General features: G+C 34.0%; 2 protein-coding genes and 1 pseudogene across 4 annotated transcripts; all 3 read left to right on the forward strand.

Moving 5' to 3' along the window:
• Positions 1-3096: 3096 nt before the first annotated feature.
• Positions 3097-14932, forward strand: LOC137818378 (probable tRNA N6-adenosine threonylcarbamoyltransferase, mitochondrial). 2 transcript variants are annotated; one of them, XM_068621770.1, is made up of 14 exons: positions 3097-3483; positions 4299-4575; positions 4661-4705; positions 6112-6186; positions 6612-6708; positions 7464-7554; positions 8013-8062; positions 10074-10264; positions 10399-10484; positions 10804-10879; positions 11048-11131; positions 11226-11340; positions 13987-14075; positions 14290-14932. In XM_068621770.1, exons 2-14 carry the CDS (start codon positions 4345-4347, stop codon positions 14416-14418), a joined length of 1359 nt encoding a protein of 452 aa, XP_068477871.1. In that variant the 5' UTR covers positions 3097-3483; positions 4299-4344; the 3' UTR covers positions 14419-14932. The 2 variants fall into 2 exon arrangements, with proteins under 2 accessions (XP_068477871.1, XP_068477870.1); XM_068621769.1 differs by lacking the exon at positions 3097-3483 and having other exon boundaries at positions 4261-4575.
• Positions 14933-16663: 1731 nt separating this feature from the next.
• On the forward strand, positions 16664-21193 carry LOC137818845 (pentatricopeptide repeat-containing protein At2g22410, mitochondrial). Of its 2 annotated transcripts, none has more exons than XM_068622474.1 (2): positions 16664-18674; positions 18769-19016. In XM_068622474.1, the coding sequence occupies exons 1-2, from the start codon at positions 16982-16984 to the stop codon at positions 18810-18812; spliced, it is 1737 nt and encodes a 578-aa protein (XP_068478575.1). In that variant the 5' UTR covers positions 16664-16981; the 3' UTR covers positions 18813-19016. The 2 variants fall into 2 exon arrangements, with proteins under 2 accessions (XP_068478575.1, XP_068478574.1); XM_068622473.1 differs by adding an exon at positions 20358-21193 and having other exon boundaries at positions 16667-19016.
• On the forward strand, positions 20536-21193 carry LOC137817017 (uncharacterized; annotated as a pseudogene).
• Positions 21194-21405: the final 212 nt, after the last annotated feature.

The raw sequence follows: 21405 nt of genomic DNA on the forward strand, positions 1-21405 counted from the left end.
TTTTTCAAATATGGTTTATCCTGCTGCTATACTCGTCTTGTATGCTATACAATACTGTTTTGTAGGATCCTTAAAGTTCAAACACTACAACACAAGTAAACCAGGGATTTGTGTTCATCAAATAGGGGGAGATTGTTGAACAAGGTGCTTTGATGTCTCCAAATCCAAGTGGAAAGCTTGAAGACCTTGTTGTTGGTTGTGTGTGTTGTCTAGTAGTCTTTCAATTATTAATGCACTCTTTAAGATGATCCAAGGTTAATTGAATCTTAATCTTTTTGAAAGGATGAGTTTTCTAAAAGAGTGTGAAATTTCAACCTGTTGAGATGTCGAATCAACTGGTTATTTGACACTTAGTGGTTTTTAAAATGGCTTGGAAAATCTTAGCTTTGTTTTGGCTTTACTGTCAAACAGATTCAACCAGTTGTTTCGACAATCAACTGGTTATTTTTCTGAAAACCTTAACATAATTTTGTTAAGTTGTTCCAATCTATTTTAAATGATTCCAACAACTTTCAGTTTTTGATTTAACTGTTTTAACCACTTGATTGAAGTATAAAAAGGTTGTTTTACGCTCATATGCATTAACTAAGAAAGAGAGATCAATCAAAAATAGTTTTCAAGATTTCAAAGTGCTTTTGGATCATCTCAAGTGTGGAATAGGATTATCTTGTAATTCTGAACTTTAATCTTTGATTTACCCAGGTGTATTCTATTCCCTTCTCCTTAAACATTGTATTTTTGTGTGTTCCGGTGTGGTGCAGTTTTCAGAAGGTGTTTATGGAAACCGTGTGCTTTGCCAAAAGTGGTGTGTGTTCTTGAAGGGTTCAAGATCATCACTTTTGGTGTGTGATTTACAATCTAGGTTCGATTACATAGGGAATTCTCAGTGGTTTGCTGATGACTAGATGTAGCTCTTGCTTAAGAGTGAACCAATATAAACATCTTGTGTGAATTTCTCTATCCTTACACTCATTAAACTGTTTTATCTTTGGTTTTCAAATCTGCTGGTATAAACAACTAGTTGTTTCGTGAAAACAACAGGTTGATTTTTTGGAATCAAGTTTAAAACATTTTTCTATTTGACTGAACAGATTTTCCATTGATTAATTCTTCATAACTTTTCACTCTACCTTCAATGCTTGTGAAAATCTTTCATAAACAATTCATTGTTTAAGGCCTCTAATTCTAACACAGATGACTAAGGATACATCAAACACTTCACAAAAAGGTCAGTCATCTCAGTATACAAAGCCAAGCCCCACCAAACCTCGAGAAAGCATCAACAAAAGAAGAACCAGATATAAACCAGAATATCAGAAGTTCTTCCTTCTTGTCTTTCCACAAGAGAAGTTATGTAAATAAATTGGGCTCACTTTGGGGGTCCAAATAGAAGAATAAACTAGAGTAGGTTCACATAGCATAAATGGGAGTGTACTTAGCAAAATAGGCTTGTGCCAAGCCCACTTTTTCAAGACAAGGCACTTAGGTTTAGGAAGGTTAACCTACCTTCTAGAAGTTGTGCCTAAGGGGTGACTTTTAACCCTAGTTAACACCCTAGGACACTCATTTCCCTTTCCATTCTTACGCTTCACCCATCTTGCCCACCGAGGCACCCCTCCCTATACATAGGGTGCATTGCCTCATGTATTGACACATTAAATTTTGAATAGAAAAGAAACTTTGAAAGAGTGTTCAGTGAGTTTTGTCTCCTAGAATTTGGTCTTATCTTGGGTGTTTGTGCACTTCAAGTAGCGGCTCTTCACCACTCATCTTGGAGTCTCCTCCTCCTCCAAGTGGCATGATTCCTTATTCCATAAGCATCTCTTAATCTCTTCACCTTTTTGTTTTTCTTTCCTTTTCCTTACGCCATTCTTCCATACTTTTATTCATTTATGTTTGGCTTTCTTCATCATTTTATGCTTCTTTTCATATCCTTTATTTTCGCACCTTCATCATCATAATCACCATATTAGTGTTTTCTTTTTACCCTCTAGAAGTGAACCTTAACACTTATTTAACCACTTGGTTAAGTTCGTGTGTAGTGGGAATCTTCTTTGGGTTTCTCACCATATTCTACTTAAAAAAAACATAAACAAAGTGCAACCCATAAAATGTGAAATCTTAAAATTAACTCACATTACTAACTCGCCCTAACTTAGGTCTGACATAACCCACCATGACATGGGCCTAACCCGACCAACTTGATATGGCTGTTGTGGCTTAGCCTAATTTGTATTGGATTGACCCAAACTGTATTATCTTAGGTTTGGTCTAACCTAATTTGATTTTAGAGGTTGAACCTGACTTAGATATGTCTTGGCCCAACCTGACTTGGGTCTATCCTAGCCTAATTTGACTTTGGCATAACTTGATTCAATTTTGCCTTACCTGAGTTAAATTTAAAATTCAAAAATATAAATTTAGATTAAGTTCTTTATTATTAATATAATATAAATATAGATAATTATGAATTAGATATGAAAATATAATTTGTTCCCTATGCGTAATACATTATATATCTCCTTTGGAAATGACAATCTAAAAACCTCCATAGACAACATACCGCAAAATTATCATATAGTCAAAAGGATATTAGGTGTATCGAGGATGCGTTCAACCTTTTGACAACTACAACGAGTGATGTGACTTGTCCAACAAATTTAGAAATCAAAAGTTTGAAAATTTATAGTTTAATTATCCTTTTAGTTCCTAAAAAAAAAATTAAAATCTAATTTAATCATATGAGATTTGATTTTTAAAAAGTTCAATATGGTTCCAATATTTTAAAAACGATTTAGTATAGTGCTACTATTAGATTGTCTTCAACATCGGTTAGTGAATGATAACGTGACACATAAAGTGATAATAGTGTGTTATGGTGGAACATCGGAGACATGTGGCAACTGCACATTGGAAAGCAAAAAAAAAAGGCACAGGAAATCTGCATACTAAAAAGCAAAAGAAAAATGGAAAAGTGAGGGGAGCTGCACCCCCACACACAAGATCTCATAGAACCTCTAGTACACCCAAAATCGATTGCACTTTCTCTGAACACACTTATATAAATACCACGTTACACACCACATTGGGGGTGCTATGAGAGAAAGGAAGAAAAAAACGGAAAAGAAGGAGGAGAACAAAAAACAATGAGTGGTAAAGTGGAGGAATTCGATGGAGTCGGTGGTGGAGGTGACGATTTTGGCGTAGGATTGAAGGAGGGAATTGGGTAAGTGAGGGCCTTTGGGGGAATTGGCGATTGAGTGAAAGATTTTCTTGGCATCTTCGAGATTTGAAGATTTTGAAGATAGAGTTTGATTGTGAAATGAATTTTGGGGATTTTTTTTTTCTTGAGGGAGGGGAATGGTTTGGAGGGAGGAAAAGGTGGTTGAGAGCGAAACATAGAAGAAGGATTTCGAATGTTAGGGTTTATGATTGGAAAGCGAAATAAAGGAGGGATTTCTCTCCTGGGTGCTTCCAGCAGAGGTTAGGGTTATAACTTCTATGATATTATAATTTTTTTTGTTACAGGTCACTAGTAACAAAATAATAGCCAAACATTGACACTAATTTTGCAAACCCCATACATCGACAAATATAGATATCTAAATATTGATGATCACTCTCACAATCTACCATAAGGGAAAGAGAGACTTAAGAAAAAAACAAGCAAACACTCTATCATTGTATATTTGTCCATCAGTGTTAGTGTGCCATCTCATATCATTCACTTAACGTTGTTCAAGACAATCTAATAAAATAGAACACGTTGAATTGTTTTTAATTTTTTTTAAATCATATTGAACTTTTTAAAAACCTCAAAATTAAATTGACTTTTGACCTTAGAACTAAAAGGATAATTAAACCAAAATTTAAAAATTGTTTTAATTATTATTACATATTTATGAGATGTGTAATAAAGAAAACCATAGCTTTGAATAACCAATTCATTTTGAGAACAAGATAATTAAAAAATATACTTCACTAGTTAAAACAAATTTATTTTATAATTTTTAGGAAGTTCATATCATATACAAATATTATACTCAGCTTCATAAAATTATGTAATAAAATTTGATTTTCTATGTCCATTGAAGTATAAATAAAAAAAATTGAAGTATAAATAAAAAATGAATCTTATAAATTACTTTGACATTAAAAATTAGGTGACATGACATTATAAAACCTAACTAAAATAAAATAAACCTTATGGAATGATTTGGGAGATTATTTATCTCTTAAAATTTTAAAAACACGTGTGCAATGGAGATTGGGTGAAATGTTTGGTGTGCTTCTTTCAGGAACAAACTCTGTTCTCTTCTTTCTTTCTTCATTCTCTCTGCAAAAATGCTACTCTCTCTCTTTACAATGGCGTCTCCATCAACACTTTCGCGTATAAAGCTCTTACCAAAGCCACCTTCGCTTTTCTCCGCACTCACCACTCTCCGTCGAAACCAACTTCCACTCAAATCGTCGTTTACTGCATCTTCCTGCGCAACCCTCTCTGCTTCAAAACGCCACGCCGATGTCGTCGTTTTAGGCATCGAAACTAGCTGCGACGACACCGCCGCAGCTGTCGTATGTAATCTGCGTTTGCCTTTTCTCAATTATTTTCCGTGTGACGGTTTGCTTTGTCGTTTAATGGTTTCTGTGTGTGGTATAGGTGAGAAGCGACGGTGAGATTCTGAGCCAAGTGGTGTCATCTCAGGTACGGTGTCGTATAATTGTACTATATTTTCTGCATTCCATTTCGTGCTGTGTTCCTCCAGTGTAAGAATATGTGAATATTGGTGAAACTGATGCTGGATTTTATTCTACGTACTCTTTTGTTCGAGTGGGGAATGTTGATGGTGGATTAGTGTGAATTTGGATTGGCTTATTTAATGGAAAAATAAATTAGTTGTTCTCTTTAGCAAGTTCTTGAATAGAGTTTTTGAACTGATATAAACAATTATTGTATGAAAAATAAATTGAAAAGAGCATGCACAAGTTGTAATTAGTTCTATATGTTTTTTGGTGTCTTTTTTTTCTCTTATTCAACAACAATTTGTGTGTGTGCGCCTTTGTGATTGTCTCTTGTCAAAAGTTGGTTCAAATATCTCAAAATTTTCATATTATTTGAAAATAAAAAAAATTACCCTAATGAATCTCAAACAAACTGGGACTTGGTTAGTGATTGATAGAGTTTTCTTTTTGGTGCAGTGGGATGGCCGCAAACATTTTCATTATGCTTACTGTTTGTATTGGAAATTGTGCTCTGATGCATTTTCAATGCTGCTTCAGCTCTAATATCTGATAGGTGGGGTGGGAGTGTTATTTGAATGTGCTACTGCTATGCCTAACCCAGGCCAGAAGAAAAAATTAAAAGGGATATTCTAGGGAAGCATACTAGGATATAATAATGACCTAGTGAAAAGAAACCACGTAAGAATATTGCAGGGGTAATTTTCATTGTTGTCTAAACTAGAATTAAGAACTAAGTTTGGTTGAATTGATTTTGCTGCTTCTCGAAAATTTATTGCTCATTGTGAGATGCATGCCCAGTGGGTGCTGCTGTGTTTACACATTCTGCCTAAACCTTAAACCCTAAACCCTAAATTCTAAACCAATCATCTAAGTATCATGTTTTTTATGAAGCACTTGATTTCATTGAACATGAGAATGCTTATGTAGCATCCTCTATTAGATGCTTCTAGAAATGTTGTTATCATGTGTTTTTCACTTGTTTCTTCATGAACTCAATAATGTTAAATGTTTGATCAATTTGTATTTGAATCGAAAAGTATAGAATTTCATCTTGTAAAATCTTTACAATGGGTGTAATGTACAAAACTGGTCTTTCAAACATCTGATGTAATCTGTTACCGTTCTACTATATGTGCTCATTAGGAATGAATATCACCTTATATCTTCTATAAAATTAAAAGTTTAAATAAAGAAAATAATTAGATTTCTTTAGAGTGAATTTATCCTTACATTCAAGATTAGGGAGGTAATGATTCCTGCTACCAAAAAGGTGCTTTTTTCCCTTTTTCCTAAAGGTTTATTCCTATCAGTGACGTGATTTTTTATTTATTCTTTTTTCTTTCTAACTATGTCACTTCTCCAAATTAGGCAGATCTGCTTGCAAAATACGGAGGCGTTGCCCCGAAAATGGCAGAAGAAGCTCACTCACAAGTGATAGACCAGGTAGATCATTCCTGTCCTGTTCTTAATATATCACAGCAGCTAGAACACATAGGGCACACTATTTATGTCGCGAGTATTTTCACACTCTAATTTGTGGAACCTTTCGATAAAGTGACTGTAGTCCACTTGTGTAAGTTTTACTCATTTATGCACATTTATAAATATTGCATTGCATATTAGGCTTCAATGCTATACATCTTCCTAGTGATTGCCTAGGTTGCTGGTGGAATTCCTTCAAACATAACCCTGGTGGAATGTAAGTAACTTCTGACTTACTTTGGATACTCTAGAATGATGTTTGGAGAGTGCCACCAGGTTTTCAAATAGATTTCTAACATGGCTTCTTATACGTTTTTCATTGGCTCCCTTTCTCCCTCTCTTTCCCTTTCTATATGATTATTGACATGGGCATAACCTCTTGATAGGTTGTGCAAGAAGCCCTTCATAAAGCTTATATGACTGAGAAAGATCTCACTGCTGTTGCTGTTACTATTGGTCCTGGCTTGGGTCTCTGCCTTCGTGGTAAGGCATGATCTTAAGAAACTTTAAGAATAGAATTGGAAAAATTAAACAGAAGTTCAGTGAGTAAATTTCGAGTGAGAAAACTCATAATCTAGATACTTAATAGTTATATTTAGAAGAATACATACATTTTACATTTACAAGAATGAGAATAAAAAACAAACTACCTCCTACGACTCTAATCTTTCCAATAATAAATTAACTTGTGTAATTACCAACGACACATGATACCATGTAATTTCAGCATCAGCAAGATAATTCCTGTAAAAAAGTATGGAAATTAAATTTGAAGACATATTAATGTATATGTAGCCTGGTGATGTTATTTAACTAAACTTATCTGGTTGAAATTAAAATATCAATTCAAGTTGTATCTTTCTGATTCTTCAACTTACTTATGCTATAAAACCACTATTTAGTAGATAAAAGCACCACAAGAGTATTTGCATGAAAATTGACCGTAAGTTTGTGTCCTCTTCCCCCAATTTTCTTGTAGACAGTATGAAACTATTGGCAGTGTCTCATTTTGTAAATTGGGCAACTGTATCTGCAACGAAATCATTAAGCTCAGTCTCAGATATTAAAAATTGAATGTTCAAACTGTAGGCATGATACACGAATGTCTGTTTCCGACTAGTAATCACTGGAAGGCATATCTCAGTCATAATTATCCATGACTTCATTTTATTTTCTTATCTTTCATATGTTTTAGAAGAATTCTTAATATTCCTCAGTATTTGTCTTGTACAATGCAGTGGGGGTTCGGAAAGCTCGGAGAATTGCTGGTGGATTTAATTTACCAATTATTGGCATACATCACATGGAGGCTCATGCTCTGGTTGCCAGGTAAGGCTATAGTTCTCTAATGAATATGCAATCTTCTGCCTAATAGGTGGATGCTGAGGCATGCTATTAATATTTGAAATGGTTATTTAGGGTCGATTGTTTCCTGTTTTTAATAACAGAGAAACAAGAGAAACTTGTTCCATAATAGTTCATTTAGAAAAAAAATTCAAAAATAATATCTCTATTTTTGTTTTGGAATCAGAGTATCAAAACATCTCTTCAAGTCGTTTTTTATTTCTATTATACTTATTTTTTCTTATACTTTCATATCTCCTTCGCTCTCTTCTATTTTCTGAAAATCAGTTTTATATTATAAACTAGATTTTAAAACTAAAGAACCAAAAACATAATCCAACACACTTTTAGTTTCTGTATGTTTTTATTTATGCTTCTACGATTTCTTGTGTTCCACAGGAAATTACACTTATTGTCGAGTCATGTATATCTTTTTGTTTCAGGTTAATTGAGAAAGATTTGCAGTTTCCATTCATGGCCCTACTTATTTCAGGTAATACTCCTGTTTTTGGGTTTAGTATTCTAGAATTTTTCGTACTCAAGTCTGTCTATTTTTCTTCCTTGGACCATAGAATCATTGTTTCTGGTTATTTTTCTTGTTTCGTGGAATTTGGGATCTATGGCACGGCAGCATGGGTAATAACGTCCATGTGGTATAAATAAATTAGGCTGGGGAAATTTTCAGTGGTTGAGTTGAGACTTCATTTTTTTGCTATGATGATGAATATCTTCTGTCAATCCTTGCCAGGAAAGTTTGATGACGTGCAGAAGAAATGTGCATAAGATGTGACCAACATATTGGGAAAGGAAATGCTATTGATATATATGTGCTTTAGACATTCCATGAGCATGGATATTTGTGATGTATGTTAGTTATTTGTGGTAGCATATCATGTACTTGTGTGTGTATGTATGGTAGAATCAATTAGGAATATCTTAGGAACTAAGTAGGGATTATGTATCTTATACTTAGGATTAAAACATTACTATTCATACCAGAACCAATATATAGAGATATTGTGTGGATTGTGCAGACACAGAATTTACCGCTAATTATATTGTTGAATTCCAATTATTCTGAAATCTCCTTGTCCTTAACTTTTCATACAGAGGAACATGTTTTCCACCTGTGTACTTCATTCGTTTCAATTATTTTTAAATAACTCTGTTAGGTATAATATACATGTTACTAAATAACTACAGTTAGATAATTTTGTTGTTTTCTGCCCTCAGTGTTTAGAGCTTTTAACCATAATAGATTTTGTTACTGAGTCAGTCGCTGTGATAGAGTCTGACAAGCCACAATTTTGATATTTATACACCATTGTTTATAAATGTTAGTGTATGACTCCTTCTATCATACAGTTAATCACTTATATTGGAGATCTCATATCAACTAGAGATATGACCAAAATTATAATATATAATTAGGTGCAAATTTCACCTTACAAGCCGTTTTGTGAGGTTGAGTTGGCTTAAATTCCACTTTCTAAGATGACATCAAAGCCTATCCTAGTGAGATTTGTTAGGCCTATGGTTGCACCCGTTATCAGGTTTGTTATCACCATCCACAAATATATACCACGCTTAAGATGTTTAATCCTTGGTGTGAAGGGTATGTTAGAGATCTCATATTGATTAGAAATATGACCAAATTATAATATATAAGTGAATGCAAGCTAGTTTTTGTAAGATTGAGTTACACTTAAAACCCATCTTTTGCTGATAAAAAAAAAAAAAACTTAAAACCCATCTTCTAAGATGGTATTAAAGTCTATCTTAGCGATGTTTTTTGGGCCATTGTGGCATCCACTATTGGGCTTCCCTCTATTCTTACACTTGAGATATCAGTTCTTGGTGTGAGTGAGTGTGTTGGAGATTTCACATCAACTAGAAATATGATCAAATTACAATATATAAGTGGGTTCAAATCTAGTCTTACCAAACTTGTTTTGTGTGAGGTTAAGGTAAACTTAAAGTCTACCTTATAAGAAGTTACAATCTGTTGTATTCTATTAGAGTAGTTTGTTACTGCCATCATTATCAAAAAGTTAAAAATTTAGACAGTTATAGCAACGTGACAGTGACAGTGACAGCTGTAACAAATATACTAGAAATACAACTATAAGGATGACTTCAACTGACTAACTATCTGACAAAGGGGGCTATACACTCACAATAAATATGTAAACTCATCTCTGTGGTTATCAGATAATGGAACACATAAATTCTCATAAACTGTGTACTTCTATTATCTCTTTCCCACACTTTCCAACATTTTCATATGTGCCTTGTTCTTACACTCCCATTTAGTTTCTCATTTGAAAATATACTGCTTTGTTTCTTACACTCACATTGTGATAAATGTCATTTATGTGGGTGATTCTTGTGGTTTAGTTTCTGATAGTCCAGTTGCAAAATTGAAATTTGATACAGCCACTGCTGACTGTATATTCTTTAGTTTATAATTACACTAGGCTAACTTGTGTGAGCTATATTTATAGGGGGGCACAATTTACTCATTCTTGCACGCGATCTTGGACAATACATACAACTTGGAACTACAATAGATGATGCTATTGGTGAGGCATATGACAAAACAGCAAAATGGCTTGGACTAGATTTGAGGAGAAGTGGTGGTCCTGCTATTGAGAAGCTTGCTAAGGAGGGAAATGCTGAATCAGTCAAGTTTTCTGTAAGTTAGCTTCACAATCTTATATTCCTCTACCCTAACTTGTGATCATTGCCTTAGGTTGAATATTTCTGACATTGCTTTGGCAGATGTATTGCTTCTAGTGGAGATTTAAGTTTATTACTTTGTCATTCTAGATTCCAATGAAGCAGCACAAAGATTGCAACTTCTCCTATGCTGGTCTTAAAACCCAAGTACGGCTGGCAATTGAGTCCAAAAAGATGTAAGTAAATATTTTTGTTCATAGATTTGTTATCTTTTAAGTAAATACATGGAACAACTTGATAGACTGTTTATCCCATATGTTGTCACATTCTGTTTAGTGTTATCTTTTATTTTTCTCACTGTCAGATCATTGCTAATACTATATTATTGTAGATGTAACATTCACCTACAGAATACCTAAATGATTCATCTTTTTCATATTGCAATGCAAAATACAAGAAGTATTTTCGTTAGCTTTGGTAGAATTAAATTATGCAGACATCTTTTTATTTTTATTTTTGCCTACTCACGAGTATATGAATATGGACAATTGGCAGTGATGCCCAAATTCCAATCTCTTCGGCAAGTAATGAAGATAAACTGTCTCGGGCTGATATTGCTGCTTCTTTTCAGGTTTGTTATACTTTCGTGCAGTTTGTAGATTGCGAGTGTATCCTTTCAAGTTTAGTTAATATACTCCGGATTAAAATTTCCTCATCCTCTTTTTCATTCCCCTTTAACCCATTTTTTTTAGTATGTCATATAGCTATTATCTATTTCAATTGTCTACATGTTAAGCAGCGAATTGCTGTGTTACATCTTGAAGAAAGGTGTGAACGAGCAATACAGTGGGCATTGAAGATGGAGCCTTCTATAAGACACTTGGTAGTTTGGAATCTAAATGTCGTTGGGTTCAATAACATCAATGTTTCTTTCTATTAAAAAATCTAAATGCCATTTCTTGTCCTTTTTGTTGTAGGTTGTCTCTGGTGGTGTTGCATCAAATCAATTTGTCCGAGCCCGGCTTGATATGGTTGTGAAAAAGAATGGCCTGCAACTTTTATGCCCTCCTCCTCGGCTCTGTACTGATAATGGTAATAATTTATTCTTAACTTTGCTTTTTTTGTTAAAGATAACTCTATCAATGTCGTGGTTCATTTAAAATTTAACTATCCGAAGTCAGAATAAGCAAGGGTTGTATTACACAACCGAATAAAATATTGGCCATATTATAATAGTATAGAGAGAGTAACTGAGAAAAACAAAAATATTATGCTCTCATGCAAAGAAATCAGAGTTGCTCTTTAGCTTGATCTCAGAAGGAGGTGATCATGGTTGCTCTTGTAAAAATAATGGCACACGATTCAAGTGTGACCATGGTCGCAAAATTGGTCACAACATTGATTGCGATTATGCTCTGCATTGTTGACCCGAAAAACAACTAAAGGGGTGAACTTTTCTCCTATCCATTCCCCTGCATAGTTTGTTGCTGCAGAATATGCTTCCTCTCACAACATGCCTTCAACAATCTTCAATGATTTCCTATAATGGTATGGGGACAGTCAAGCCTCTAGTTCCATTGTTTCTGTTAACACACCCCAATAATTCTTTTGTTGACATCTTTTACGCTTTGGGCCCTAGGTCCTTTATTCTGGGACCATCGACTATATATTTGGTAATAAATATTTTTTTTCTTCTCTTTCTACTTTTGGTTATTTCCCTATTGCATGGCAAATGGTTCTTAAACAGTTTTGGGATGTTTGTCCATCCTCTTCACACTTCTTGCTATTTATAATGTCCTTGGGGTTCCCTTTAATCTATCGTCCATCAGTAAACTTACAAGGTCTCCTAATTGTGTCATTTATCTTACTAAAGATTCTATTTACTTGTGGAACTGGATGAGGGAACAAACAATTGGCTTTAAATGTGAGTCACATTTCCTTTATCAGTTGATCAGGGCTTCTTTTGTTTGATCAACGGTAGCATTCCCACTCCTTATTAATGCTCAATTAGGAAATCCTAGTCTTGTTTAATTGAAACAATTAAACCCTAGTCTTTCCAAATTAGAATCTGCCTTGTGATTCATGTCCAAGATAGTCAAAATCGACATCTTAGATCAAAACGAAAAGTATGGATCGTAAATCAGGAGATTATAACACAGATCATAAGATCCTACAATATTTATGAATTTCATACATGCTTTAGCTTGAGAGGGAGCATTAGAATCTTTTAGGTATATGTTAGAATCCAATAGATAAAGTAACAGTAACAGGTGATATTAGGATCAATTAGATTGATTCTATATTTATGTTATTAGAATAAAATAGGGTAACTGAATATTCTTTATTTATGCTTTCTCCCCTATAAATTACATAGCTTCAATGTGGTCCAATTGCACGGAATTCATCAAATGCCTTCTCGGTTTCTCTCTTCTGTAAAACTCCTTTATTTCTTCTTTGGATTTTGTGTCCATTCCCTAGACTATTGGTGATGCCATGACTGATCACAATTGGCCATGGTAGTAGAAATGGCTGCGTTGGAAGCAGGTAACACATGGGAATCTGCCACTTTCTTCCTAACAAATCTTCTGTTGGGTCTCGGTGGGTCTAAAGAGTCAATATAGCACTAGAGCGTTCTTGGTATCTAAGGATTATACTCAATTTTTTGTAGTTAATTGGGTAATACTTTTTTCCTGGTAGCCAAAAATCACCTCTATTTGTCCTTTTCTTGCTATGGTTGTTATTCATCATAGGCCCCTTCATCAGTTGGATATGTAGAATGTTTTTCATCATGGTGAGTTGCAAGAAGAGGTGTATATGGATCAACCACCTGCTCCTACAGTCTCCGGGGACTTACATCATGTATGTAGTCTTCGCTGCTCTCTTTATGCTTTAAAGCAATCTCTTTGGGCATGGTTTGGTAGTTCTGATTCAGTTTTGTATGACTTCTTGTTTACCCAGTCTTTCACCTCCCTTCTCCATCTGGACTCTACATCTATCCTTGAGCGCTTGGATTGAGTGCAAAATAGCCAAGTGGTATCACATTTTCTTCTGGACACTCGTGGATAAAAGAAGTTTGTCCATATTGGATGATTGAAATATTTGAATACTAACAATTAAATTTATGAGAGTAGTCAACTATATTATCAGGAGTAGTTTACCCAATGTGCCATCTAGCAACGAAGTGGGTTGGAGGAAAAGGCCAAAGTATTGGACGCTTTAAGATTTAAATAATTAAATTCAAGCACATCAAGGAGAATCGGTGAACAACAATATAGAAATATTTGTTCTGAAAATTAAATACAAGAAAGAAGTGGACTTAAAATGTGGTACTAAATTAGCAATTAATGGATCAAACTGCATCATATTATTTAGAAATCATATTTCCGTTGAGGGGAAACAAGTACCAATCAAACTTGCATTAATCCATGTGGAATGGAATTGACGAACTGTATAGATGAAATCTAGTGCCAGTCTTTCCCCACATTCGGTCCCTTTGATGCGCTTCATGAAGATACAGAAAAAACACTCCATTTCTCATTTGTAATATTTCAATTCTCTCCTTTGTAGATATTTTGGCAATCCAAAATTAGTTCTTGCATGAATTTTCATTTCGTTTATCTATCTTTTTTTTATCTAATGTTTAAAAAAGAAGATTAGGATGGTACTAATTCTAATTCAATATGGACAAGTTTGTTTATGGTTCATGAAAGTTATTAGCTTGCTTTTTGAACTGAACAGGTGTAATGATTGCTTGGACTGGTATTGAGCATTTCCGCATGGGAAGATATGACCCTCCTCCGCCTGCCGAAGAACCCGAAGACTTTGTGGTGTGTTTTCCTGAACATTGACAAATATAAATTTTGATTAAAGCTCTTCTATATAAACTGAATTTGCTTTCCTATTATGATTCCCTGGATGGATTTGGATGATAATTTGTTAGCTTAAATATGTTTCTAGTTTTTATAAAATGAGTGAGTTTTGATCTTGGTCCTACATCATCCCTGAAAAATTCAAAATTTGTAAAACTATGATTTATTTCAGTATGATATACGTCCAAGGTGGCCGCTGGGAGAAGAATATGCTGAAGGAAAAAGTGAAGCACGTTCCTTAAGAACCGCCCGAATTCATCCATCTCTTACATCTATAATTCAAGCATCATTGCAACAGTGACACTGCTTGAACTTCCATGTTGCTTCAGCCCCTGTATGAAGAAGCTTTGCAGGACAAGCCTCGCTTTCCGTGGCCGAATTTTCAAAATTACGTGAAAAAAAGTGTCCAAATTGTTGCTTTGCTGTGGAAATTGGTCTTTGGCATCGAGCAGTCTCTGGAGAGATTCCAGAAAAGCAATCACAGCGATGAGAAACATTATAATGATGGTTGGTAGAATATAGGAATGAGGTGGAACAGATAGATTATGCTGTAAACAAAATTTTACAACTTAGAGTAAAAAAAGGCAAGGAAATTCTGCATGTAAGTCTTGTGCTTTAGGCAATCTGTAAATCTGATAGGTCAAATGTATTATTTATTTCATCGACCAAGTGGTGATATGTTTAGGTTTTCATCTTTCACATCCACAGTTTCCATTATTTAATCTCTCACCATGCATGTCAAAACTGTTGCTGATAACTTCTGTGTAATTCTTGACATACTCCTTGTATATTATGATTTTGGAAGTTTGGCTTCATAGCATTCTTTCAGATTCTTACGCTGCATTAGAATAAAATAGTGTTCACTTCGTTCAATTTAAGTTTTATTTTTTTTTAAATGTGCATGATATTGTTTTAAAGTTTAGATAACTATTTATACCTTTAGATAAATATTTTATTTATATGGTTTTGGTGATGAAGGTATATTTTTTAAACAAAATATTATCATAATTTTTTTGTATTATATTGATGCAATCATCAATATTAATAGACTTAAAGACATAAATGATTGTAATGAAATTATTAATTTTATTACATCTTTAATTTTGATAGATGCTAATAAATATTTTTTTTCTCACTGTTATGCATATAAATATTCTAAATTTATGAATATTTTTTTATCAATGCTAATATATATATATATATATATATATATATATATATGTGGGCGGACGTAATTTTTCTAGCTTTTAATTGAGTGCATAATCTAAATATTGGCACTGTAAGTTATGAGAAAGTAAACTATAAATATAAAAAATCTTAATAAAAACATAAAATTACATTTGGAATCACTGATTTTTTTTTTTTTTGTGTAAATATGTTTTTATCTACATATTCTTGAATTACTTAAATAAGACATTAAAAAAAACACATAATCATAAATATTTCATATAAATGTAATATTTATACATCTCTTCCGTTCCTATTCATAAATATTATTTTGAAATTTCCTTTTCTCTGCTTGTAAGATTTTTTTTTAATTATCCGTTTTGTTGATTATTTTCTTTTTATAAAATATTCTTATTTATTTTAGTTAAAAAATAATAAATATTATGAATCATCTCTTTCAAACACTGGAGAATTAAAGAATTCAGTTTCAAATTAAAAGTTCATTAGTATCTCTTTACACATTAATTATTTAAGGATAATTTTGAAAATAAAAAGTTACACACAGTTAATGACGCTAACAAATCAATTGACTAACTTTTTTGATAAATATAAATAAATTATCAACATCTTATATTTAAGAATAAAAAATATTAAACTTCATATTGCTCAGATTCTAATCCGGTACAAATTACCATTTTTAATTAAATTACACTGGAATTCAAATTTAACGTTTTAAAATCAATTTAATTCAACGTAAACATTTTTTTCTCATTCTTAATTTAAAAAACTACATAAATTTATGAAATTATCATAGCAAAAGTATTTTATTAGGATGCATATCAGTTTTATTTATAAGTAATTTTAATTCAATTTTGACTGAAATTTATTTTCTGATGTTAATATTTATTAATATTATTGCAATCTTATGGTTCTTTAATAAAATTTACTTTTGTAATTTTTTTTATCCAATAAAAATCACTTTTAGAACGATTTAGCTTAAGCTTTGAAGACACTAATTATGAAGATTATAAAATTTTATTTAAATTTTATTGACTTCATAAAAAAAAGCAAGTTATTTTCTATTTGCTTGCTGTTAAGAAATTATGAAAAACAAAACAACCTGCTAAAGAACACAGCACAATCTCACCCTAACCTCACTCCATTCATGCCGTTACCAGAAAACTACCCACACTTCATCTTCTTCGCTAACGGTAACGGTAAGCCCCTTCTTCTTCTTCTTCTCTCACTCTCTCTATCAACCCTAACTCATTTCAATCCTTCATTATCATGCACACATAAACTTTTGTTTGTTCCCACTTCTTATATCTATATATCTATCCATCTATATATATATATATATATATATATATATATATATATATATATATATATAACTCGACACTGAATATTATTGCCTTTCAATAACTCCAGATAAAAATAAGAAGATTAAAAGCCTTCAATTGTTGATTCTTTATGTTATTATTGCATAATGTGTGGTGCCATGTTAATGTCAGTGAACAAGCACTGTGAGTTACTTTCATAGATTATTGTGAAGCCATGTTTATTGGGTTTGCCAACTAATTCAGATTCTGATACCCTCAACAACAACCCCACTTTGGCATCCTCAAAAATTGTTGTACCTTGTTCCTGTAAGAGAACAAGCACTGAAACTTACTTTCATAGATCACTGGCAAACCATGTTTATCCTGTTTGTCAACAAACTCAGATTCAGACACCCTTTAAAAATCCCACTTTTAGGTCTGCTTTGTTGTTTGCATACTCGTTCCTTGTCTCCTTTTGTAAAACCCATCAATTGGAACACCTCCCACAGCTTCGTTCGAAACAACCCTCTCCTTTCTCTCTTGGAAAGGTGCCAGTCCTTACTCCAGTTAAAGCAAATCCAGGCCCAGATGATCCTGACCGGCTTGATTGACGATAGCTTTGCCGCAAGTCGCCTTGTTACGTTCTGTGCTTTATCTGAATCGCAGGCCCTTGAGTATTGTACCAAGATCTTGTATTGGATCCGAGAACCAAATGTATTTTCTTGGAATGTGACAATTAGGGGATTTGTGGAAAGCGGGGACTTAGAAGGAGCTGTTTTGTTGTACAAGAGAATGTTGCAATGTGGTGTTAAACCAGATAATCATACTTGTCTTTTCTTGCTCAGGGCTTGTTCTTTCCCATCTATGAATTTTGTTGGTTATACTGTACTTGGGCATGTATTGAAGTTTGGTTTTGAATTTGATATATTTGTGCACAATGCATCAATAACTATGCTACTCTCATATGGAGAGTTGAAGGCAGCTTATGATGTGTTCAATAATGGTTGTGCGAGAGACTTGGTAACATGGAATGCCATGATTACGGGATGTGCTAGAAGAGGACTAGCTAATGAGGCTAGAAATCTCTATCAGGAAATGATGGCAGATAAAGTGAAACCAGATGGGATTACAATGATTGGGATAATTTCTTCTTGTTCTCAACTGCAGGATTTGAATCTCGGCAGAAAATTTCATCTTTATGTCAAAGAACATGGCCTTGAGTTGACAATCCCACTCAGTAATGCACTTATGGACATGTATGTCAAGTGTGGAGACCTGCTGGCAGCACGAATTCTATTTGACAACATGGCACATAAGACCCTTGTTTCATGGACTACAATGATTTTGGGATATGCCAGATTTGGTTTTCTAGATGTTGCCCGGGAGCTTTTGTATAAAATTCCAGAAAACAGTATCGTGCCTTGGAATGCAATTATTGGTGGCTGTGTCCAAGCTAAGAATAGTAAAGAGGCATTGGCTCTGTTCCATGAAATGCAAATTAAGAAAATCAAACCTGATAAAGTTACTATGGTTAACTGTTTGTCTGCATGCTCACAACTAGGAGCACTTGATGTAGGAATATGGATTCATCATTATATTAAAAGGCATAGTATTTCTCTTGATGTTGTCTTGGGCACTGCACTAGTTGACATGTATGCCAAGTGTGGAAATATTGCAAGGGCTCTCGAGGTTTTCCAAGAGGTTCCTCAAAGAAATTGTTTGACCTGGACTGCCATTATTTGTGGTTTAGCACTTCATGGGAATGCCTGGGATGCTATATCCTATTTCTCAGAAATGATCCGTTGTGGCTTGAGACCTGATGAGATCACTTTTCTTGGTATCTTATCAGCTTGTTGTCATGGAGGTTTAGTTGAAGAAGGCCGAAAATATTTTTCCCAAATGAGCTTTAGTTTTAATATAACCCCTCAGCTTAAACACTACTCGTGCATGGTGGATCTTTTAGGAAGGGCTGGTTATTTGGAGGAAGCAGAAGAGCTTATTAGAAATATGCCGATAGTAGCAGATGCTGCAGTGTGGGGTGCTTTATTCTTTGCATGTCGAGTTCATGGTAATGTTTTAATAGGAGAAAGGGCAGCTTTGAAACTTCTTGAGATGGATCCTCAAGATAGTGGTATTTATGTTTTGCTTGCTACTATGTACAGTGAGGCAAAAATGTGGAAGGAGGCAAGGAACGCAAGGAATATAATGAAGGAGAGAGGAGTAGAAAAGACACCTGGTTGCAGCTCAATTGAAATCAATGGCATTGTGCAAGAGTTTTTGGCGAAGGATGTCTTACATCCACAGTCTGAATGGATTTATGAATGCCTGGTTTCATTGACAAAGCAACTGGAGTTTCTTGTATTTACATGTGACGTTCCTGCTTATGGAGATGAATTTTTTTCCTAAACTTGTCAGTTTGTTTTCTCTATTTCTTCTGTTCATTTAATTACACTCGTCCTTGGATAGCCTTTATCTATTTTTCATTCTATCAAGGGTATCCTACCTTAGAAAATATATGTAAATAACATGAAGATGTATTTCTCCCATCATGCATCTTCTTACTGATTTTTCAATCTCCTTATGGCCCTTCATATAACTCGTAAGTTTATTACAGAGGGATACAGAGTACGTATTTTATTATTATTTGTGGCTCTATTTCATTGTCTTAGTTGAAAAAATTGAAGACTTCTTATTTACATCATCAAATATTCTGTTAGCCACCCACATGTTCACTGTATTCTCTTCACCTGTATGGATTTAATTATGCTTCATTCAAACTGCTTGCATCAAGTTAAAGACAGCAGCCATTCTACTAAATTGTGTCAAATATTATACATTGCTAAACAGGATCGGTATTCACTCTCTCCCAGTGTTGGAAGTTGCATGAGATCCCCTTTTCCTTCATTTTTTATTAAGCATTCTACTTTGATGAAGACATTATCACAAGAAAAGTGTGAATGTCCACGCTCCATTGCTGTGGCTTTGGAGATTAAACACTATGTAACATATGATTTTAATAGGTTGGATTATCATATTATTTTTACGTGTTTACCCCTAGTTATTGTCCCTGCTTAAAGTTTCCTCCTTATGATGGTCAATTCTCGTATGCAACTCATGGCTTGGTTGTGATCTGTTATCATTTCAAATCTTTAACGTGATCAATGATTAATCTGCCAATATGATTTCTATTATAAGATTGTTCAAGACTAACTTTTATGATTCTCCATTACAAAAAAAGTCATACCGTACAGAACCAGAACCAACTATGGTAATCATTAATTAGAAAATTGATTCCAATGATGTAATGTACATTTTGGAGATTACTTGCATAGATTGAGGTGTTGGACTCCTACGTTAAATGACTTCTTGACTTGGTTCTACTTCTAGACTCTACTGGATGAAGAGGTCAAGTTAAAGAAATTCTGAATACTTAATGTATAAAACTATTAGCTCTTGTATATTGTATTTTGATCATGCTTGCATTTGAAAGCATGATTTTATCTTATTAATATACTGCATCAACAAGACAAAATAAAATGATATTAGTTTAAAACATTTGTCCAAATCCAATTGCTGACGCTTTCTATTTCTGTCTCTGGGTTTCATATATATTTCTTCCAGACATGATTCACATGTATCTCCTCATGTTTGCTTCCCTCGCTGTTTAGTTTTTAGGTTTTTTTCCTGCTGCTTCTTACTTTCTTTTAATATTAATATCAACAACTAATTTGTTCTGCTGTTTCTGGCTCAGGAGGAGTAGGCAGGAGTTGATATTGTAAATTCTGTCTTGAAATTGACCAGAGCAAGTCAGCGCTGGAAAGGTCATCTGTGTATCACTGCCAAAGTGAACACCGGTAAAATGGTATGGTGGGCAAAATCTTTGGTTGCTGCTACTGCCCCAGATCCCTTTTACTTGCGAATTGGAATGAACCATTGAAGTTTACTTACAGTTATCTGTTCAACGACAAGCTTCACACAAAGAGTTACCAAGAACTGCTCGATTTCACCTTGTGAGTTCCCATCAGGAGGTTTATGAATCATGTGATGATTCTTTTGCACTGGTTGATGCTCTTCTAGCTGATCGCAATAACCTGCTGGAACATCATTCATCACTGTGCATGCAGACCGTCTTTTGTCAGAAAAGGGATGGCTATACATGGTCATCCTCACTACAAACAATCCTTCTTATGCCATCAAATGAGAAAGAAAGGAAATGCTTCTAAGATTGTAGTCTAAAGATCCACAGAGGAAGAAAGACTCCATATCATAAGAGGAGAACCAGAAATAAGGTTCTGAAGTCATACTGATTTGTTGACAGTTTTTAGTAGTTTTATTTGTTAACAGTTTTTAGCAGTTTTTAATTTTTATTAAGCAGTTACTAGCAGGAGCAGAAAATAGGGGAAGAGTAGGAGGAAAAGGGATTGGACAGTAGTTATTTTGGGGAAGGGAGAGACCAAGGTGTCGGTGTCTCGGTGTCTTGGAAGATGTTTATTGTATTGAAATGAATCAATGATATTCATTGTCCTAATGTAATTTCGTATTTCTGTACCAGTTTCCATTGAATAAAATCCAGTCCTTATTCCTATACCAGTTGGTGTTTATCAGAAGAAAGTCTCCATATAATCAAGTTCTGGCAGGATTTCGATCCTGAAGGGGATGAACCAGACCAATCTACTTCTGGGTTCATAGGCTCCTTGCTTACACAAATTCCTCTACTTTCATTTTGTAGAGGCACCACTAGTGACAAATGGTGTTGAATGAGAAAGCAAATGATTTCTGATATTAGGATGTTTTGTCCT

This window comes from Phaseolus vulgaris, chromosome 10 (genome assembly GCF_000499845.2).
Source record: "Phaseolus vulgaris cultivar G19833 chromosome 10, P. vulgaris v2.0, whole genome shotgun sequence".
Classification (NCBI taxonomy): Eukaryota; Viridiplantae; Streptophyta; class Magnoliopsida; order Fabales; family Fabaceae; genus Phaseolus; species Phaseolus vulgaris.